The 6,225-nt window shown below is 34.7% G+C and overlaps 1 protein-coding gene across 9 annotated transcripts; it reads left to right on the plus strand.

Annotated features, from left to right (window-relative positions):
- The first annotated feature begins 1,175 nt into the window (after nucleotides 1-1,175).
- Nucleotides 1,176-6,006, plus strand: LOC127138014 (uncharacterized). Of its 9 annotated transcripts, none has more exons than XR_007808729.1 (7): nucleotides 1,176-1,514; nucleotides 1,589-1,686; nucleotides 1,865-2,005; nucleotides 3,686-3,711; nucleotides 3,804-3,859; nucleotides 3,938-4,031; nucleotides 4,319-6,006. XR_007808729.1 is itself a non-coding variant. In XM_051064424.1 (6 exons), the coding sequence occupies exons 1-6, from the start codon at nucleotides 1,249-1,251 to the stop codon at nucleotides 3,963-3,965; spliced, it is 615 nt and encodes a 204-aa protein (XP_050920381.1). In that variant the 5' UTR covers nucleotides 1,176-1,248; the 3' UTR covers nucleotides 3,966-4,235. The 9 variants fall into 9 exon arrangements, 3 of the variants coding, with proteins under 3 accessions (XP_050920381.1, XP_050920392.1, XP_050920404.1); XR_007808730.1 differs by having other exon boundaries at nucleotides 5,017-6,006; XR_007808731.1 differs by having other exon boundaries at nucleotides 3,946-4,031.
- Nucleotides 6,007-6,225: the final 219 nt, after the last annotated feature.

Below are 6,225 nucleotides of genomic sequence, written 5' to 3' on the forward strand. Positions count from 1 at the left end.
CCCGCCGAAGACGTTTCTTCGTGGGGTCTAGGAGACGCTATCTTTCCACTGCGCAATCACATACAACTTAACACTGTCGATGTCCCATCAGGTGTGCCAATTTGTTATTTTGCACAATAATCTCTAGCCTTCCTATATGAGGTTTACTTGCAGAACCGACTAAGGAGTCCCAGACTTCGTGTTTCGGGTGTATGGCTATTCGGCAAACAATGTCTCTGACAGGTTGAAAGGGTGTAAATGAGACCCTTGACGAGTCAGGGAAGTAATAAAGGTAAAATAAAAAGTAGAAACGATAAAGTATTGAAACAAAGAGGATAAACGATAAAGCGAGACAAGACAAAAGATAAACTTTGCGAAGATTAAATGACTTGTAATTATAAAGTGGAGGCAAAATACATTGTTTGTGAGGAAAATAACTTTTTTTCGCGTAAACGCTTTGGTACTTCAAGCTTTACCCCTACTACCAATGTTCAAATTGCCACCTCTAGAATTCTCACATAACATTGGCTTAAATACTAGTTAGAAAATAACCGTCGAGAGGTTACAAAGCCTTCTTGTGGTGCCACGTGTCAGTCAACTTCCCCCATCTTGGCGCATAACTACCCACGACCTCTTTACGTGCCCACATTCCCATTCTCCGCTCAAAACCTTTCGACTTCGACCAAAGCTTGCATGTGTCGACCGACAGACTCGTCCACCCTTCTGTTGAGCAGCTTCCGACGGAACCCCTGGTCGAAATTGACTTTTCCTAGCCGAAATTTGCCAGCTAACATTATGACACCGCTGTCATCATTACTATTAATAAATAAAATTATAATCGTTATTTTTTTTATAAAAAATTATAATAGTAATAGTTTAAAGATTTAATAAATAAAAAAAATATTATAAAAATATTTAATAAAACAAAGAAACGTGAAAAAAGGTATTTGACATTTGTATTGGACCATTTTATTTTATAAAGATTTAGTCCAATCATAACTTAATACGTTTAAATTTTATCCAAAAACTTATTTTAAAAATCTATTTACAAATTTAAAAGAACTTTAGCGACCTAATTACAAATTTTTTTAAACCTATTTAAAAATTTCAAATAATTTAAGGACAACAAATTAAGTTTTATAAGGATTGTTTTTATTTTTATTGTTATTTAATTTTCATTTCAAAAAACTTGGGCACCTAAGTTTATATTTTACAATTAAAAAAGGAAAAAATATTTTCAACAGCAACAATTAAAAGAAAAAAAAGAAGATGCAGTTCCAAACCCAATCACTGTGGCCGTGTAGATTTGTTTGCGTATGCTTAGGCAACAACTACAACAGAATCAGAACAACACTTCCAAACAACAAGAGAAAGATTTCGAAGGCACTGAGAGTCCGAGCAATGCGAGCGGTGGTTCAGCGCGTGGACTCTGCATCCGTCGAAGTCGAAGGCCGCACCGTATCGGAAATAGGTCCCGGCCTTCTCGTTCTCGTCGGAATTCACGATTCCGACTCCGATGCCGACGCCGATTACATGTTTGATTCTATTCCTCTTTTTCGAATTTCAATTCAATAATTCGTTTTATGTATTTAGTTTTTAAATTTAACAGATGTCGAAAGGTGTTGAACATGAGGCTGTTTTCAAATGAAGATACTGCCAAAGCATGGGATCATAGTGTCATGCAGAAAAATTATCAAGTTTTACTTGGTAAACCATGCAACCACGTATAATCGCTTATGCTATAAGTTGTAAACAAATTAAACGGTTTATCCAAACAAGACCTTATTTTGATAACTAATACATAAAGTAATTATGTGATAATGTTTGATTATGCTGAATTAAGTTGTTTTTCCAATTTTAATTGCTTGATTATGGGTTTGTACAGTGAGTCAGTTTACTTTGTATGGATTCTTGAAGGGTAACAAGCCAGATTTCCATGTGGCAATGGCGCCTCAAAGAGCCAAACCTTTCTATGCCTCTTTAGTGGACAGGTTTAGGAATGCTTATAACGCTGATGCAATCAAAGGTATGTTATCTGTTTTTTGTTATAATTCATTTATATTTCTGTTATTTGATCTGATAAAATATTTTACTTTTGATGCATTGTTGGTGTAAACAGTTTTACAATGCCATCAAATCACAACTGACCATATGTGTGATTTTCAAAGTAGTTTGTGAAATTGATACTTTGACTTCTCAGTATGTAACTAGGTATAAGTTATAACAGTGCATTATTTTCCATTTACTCTGGTGGTTGAAATGGAGGAAGACCTCTAGTGTTTTATGTGACACGAAAGTCCCACTTCAATTGGAGAGGAAATTTTATCAAAAAACTGTAAGATCGATGATGTTGTACATGATAGAGTGTTGGTTGGTAAAGAACCAACACGAAAATAAATAAAGTGCAGCACAAATCAAGATATTGTGTTGTATGTATGTATGGTGAGACTAGACGAGATAAAATTAAAAATGACAATATTAAATAGGGTGTTGGGTAGCACCTATAGTAGAAAAGATGGTGGAAATAAACTTAGATGAATTGTGCATGTAGAAAGAAGACTTATGAATTATGTTTTAAGAAGCGTAGATCAGATGGAGAGTAGTCAATCAACTAGAGGTAGAGGAAGACTTAGAAAAACTATAAGAGAAATTATTAAGAAAGATCTCAAGATTAATGAGTTGGATAGAAATACGGTTTTTGATAAAATATTATGGCGAAGTTTATTCATGTAGCCGATCCCATCTAGTTGGATAAGGCTTGGTTGTTGTTGTTGTAGTATTTTAAAAAACCCATGTTATACCATTGATTCTCTCAAAAACTTGATGGTGCGTCAAAGTCGTGTGCTATGAAGAGAGTTACAAATAAGTGATAAAGAGAAATGAAAATTAGATACATGATCCAGAGACATATAGGAGATGTTCAAGTAATGTGAAAGGAAGAGGGTGTGTGAAAATTAGGATAGTAATTTAGTAAGTATTCAATTTAGTAAGAACTTATTATATTATGCTATGGACTCTACAGTATGATCATCAAGTCACACTGTGAGTTTGATTGGAACCCTTCTTATTTTGAACACATCTCTAACTTAGAGATTTTTTTTTCTTTTTTTATCTGTGGTCATTGAACTTGATACTCGGGTTTTACAACATTCACATTCCACCGACCACTTGTACTGGACCCTCGTGGTAATGTGATAAGGAGTGGGTGGTTTACAATAGCTGTGTCTACTGTCTAGTATAATGTCTAACACCTCTGTAGGGTGTTTAGGAAAATTGGTTGTATGCAGTGTGGTAATGACTATTACTAGCAAATTATCTATTGCAATAAAAAATAACAAAAACAAATACCAGTGCAATCTTTCCTTCTTCTCCATCAAATCAAGTTATTGTTAATTCCAAAATTTGATTGGTGTGTGATTTTTGATGTCTATTACTTCTTATTAATGGTGTCACAATCAAGTAATTTTTGCTGATAACCCATCAATTTATAAAAACACAATTTTGAGAATGCCTCTGATTACAAATTTTCAATGGCTAGTCAATTTTTTTCTAATATCCAAGAGTTGGAAATACATTTCTTGTTTTTTAAGTGTTGATACAGATTATCTAAGCAGTCTCAGTTGTATTTGTCATGTTTTGTGTTGATTCATTTTAAAATTCAGTTATATTCACTTGTAATTTTAAGATCCTTTTGATATTCATACAGATGGCATATTTGGAGCTAAGATGAAGGTATAAGCTATTTCATCAAATTCTTGCTTTTATTGTTGAGAAGATTAAACACTTCATATGTTGACATGCCTCACACCTGTGCTCATGAGCAGGTAAGTTTGGTCAATGATGGACCAGTTACCATGCAGCTTGATTCACAGTCACCCAAGTGAGTAGATGATATTAATTTTGAAAAAAAATGCATCTTTCTGTTAAGAGAATATCATTGACAATTCAAATCATTCAGAAATACAGTTGATGCAGCTGAATCTTGATTGGAGGTTGATCTGACTTGATGAGCATGAATTTGAATTCTGACCATTTTGTCAGCAAGACCAAATGTAAGACATTATTTTTAGTGTATTCTACTTGAAGCTTTTTGTTACTGATGTAGTAAACTTATCATTTCATAACACTATTCTGTTTGTCTTTTTTCGTTCTGGGAGCTTGGAACAGTGTCGGTCCTTATTAATTTGGGTGCCCTGGGATAAGCAGAGAAAAGGATGCTTATATAATTATTTAAATATCATTCTTTTTTCATAATCTGGATAATTGTCTGTTTCCCAGTCTGATGGTCTATTGATCTTATGCCGTGTTATACTGATAACATGTTTTGACGTCACTGTAGATTTTTCACACTGTAGGCCAAGAGCTATATGCATTTCCTGCAAAGCTAAAACACGCCATTATGATTAAATGATGTTCCATATCAATTTCTGGAACAAACTGAGCTCTAATAACCAACTTTATGATAAAAAAACCTATATGATAGTGAGAACAAAAGAAAAGAGGCTAAGTTGTTTTCACTGAAGTTGAGGCATCTTAACAGGTAAATAGTTTTCATATCCCTTACAAGTTACATCCCTAGAATATCAAGCCAAAAGCCCCATTTATTAACTTCTCCTTAAGATAAGAAGTAGGGCTGGACAACAGGCGGTTTCAGATTGTAAATCATCCATTTGAAGAGAACCTCGTGTGGAAGAATATGTTAGACTTTTGAGTTTTGTAACTGATATTAAATTATTAGGAGAGTTAGTGGGTAATTATTTGTATTATTATATTATTAATTAAGAGTGTTTAGGTTTATAATAAATAGAGGAAGACATTGAGGGAGTTGATTATCTTCGAATTGGATAGGAAAAGGGGTCATTTTGGCATTGGGAGGTGCAGGCTCTCGAAGTTCTGCGATACTATTGTGTAATTCAAAGAGATTTTTCCTATATTCTTTTATATAACAATTGGTTTCTATCAACTGATATCAGAGCAGTTCTGATCCAAGAAGTTTCTACCGTTGTGCTGTAAATTTTGGCATGAATCTGACTGTAGATTTGATTCCAAGATTTGATGGAAGAGAGGCCTATTGGTAGCTGATCCAGGCAGAGCAATATTTTGGGTCAAGAAGAATGAGTGAAGAGATGAAGCTTGAGTGGGCTGTTGCATTTGCATTGAGAGGAGATGCTCTTGATTGGTGGATTTCTTGGAAGGAGAGTCATCCAAATACTTGTTGGTGGAATTTTGTAAAGGCCATTCTCAAGAAATTTCAACCAGAAGTTTGGGATTGTCTATTGGAGTCTGAAAACGAATCACAGAAAATCCAAGACAGCGATGAAATTCAAGAACCAATATCATCTCCAACTGAAGAAAAGATTGGTGGTAAAGTTGAAGACTCACAAATCCAACAATACAGTGAAAAAAAGTTTGTAAAGTGGATATCAAATCTGATTGCGTGGGCGTCGAAGTGAAAAATACAGATTCATTGAAGGCTGCCAGTGAAGCAGAGGTCCAGAGAAGTGACGGAGAGTCGGCTTCTTCATCACAGGCAAAAGACTCACTATTGTCGGTGTTTGCTACTATTCCTAAGATGAAGTCTAGGAACAAGAAATTTCCACCACCGGTGCCACTGTGGCCACAACAACTAGTCACGAAAGGACTGTCATTAGCAAGAAAATATCCTATTTCATTTACAAATTATGGGATCCGGGAGGATACATTTTTCCTACCGTGTATTTCTTTCACCTTGAGGACAAGGTGAATCTTTAGGGGGGAGTATTGTTATACTCTTGAGTTTTGTAACTGATATTAAATTATTAGGAGAGTTAGTGGGTAATTATTAGAATTATTATATTATTAATTAAGAGTGTTTAAGGTTAGAATAAAATAAGGGAAAACAGTAAGGGAGTTAGTCATCTTCGAATTGGATAGGAAAATGGACCATTTTGGCATTGGGAGGTGCAGACCCTCGAAGTTCTGCAGTACTATTGTCTAATTCAAAGGGATTTTCCCTATATTCTTTTATATAACAGTTGGTTTCTATCAGAGTATTGGCCATTTCCGTCCGTTTTAGTTTACAATTAAGTCAGTTTAAGGTTTGTTCGGGCTTCAGTTTGACTGGGTGCTTTCAAACGGTTTGGAATCGATCGAAACTTAAAACTCTTAAGAGAAGAAAAAAATCCATAAACTAAAACTATAATACTATGGTGTGAAAACCCACTAAAATAACAACAATCCTTAATACGAGACAAATAGAACAACCAC

This window comes from Lathyrus oleraceus, chromosome 1, assembly GCF_024323335.1.
Source record: "Lathyrus oleraceus cultivar Zhongwan6 chromosome 1, CAAS_Psat_ZW6_1.0, whole genome shotgun sequence".
In the NCBI taxonomy this organism is placed as follows: Eukaryota; Viridiplantae; Streptophyta; class Magnoliopsida; order Fabales; family Fabaceae; genus Lathyrus; species Lathyrus oleraceus.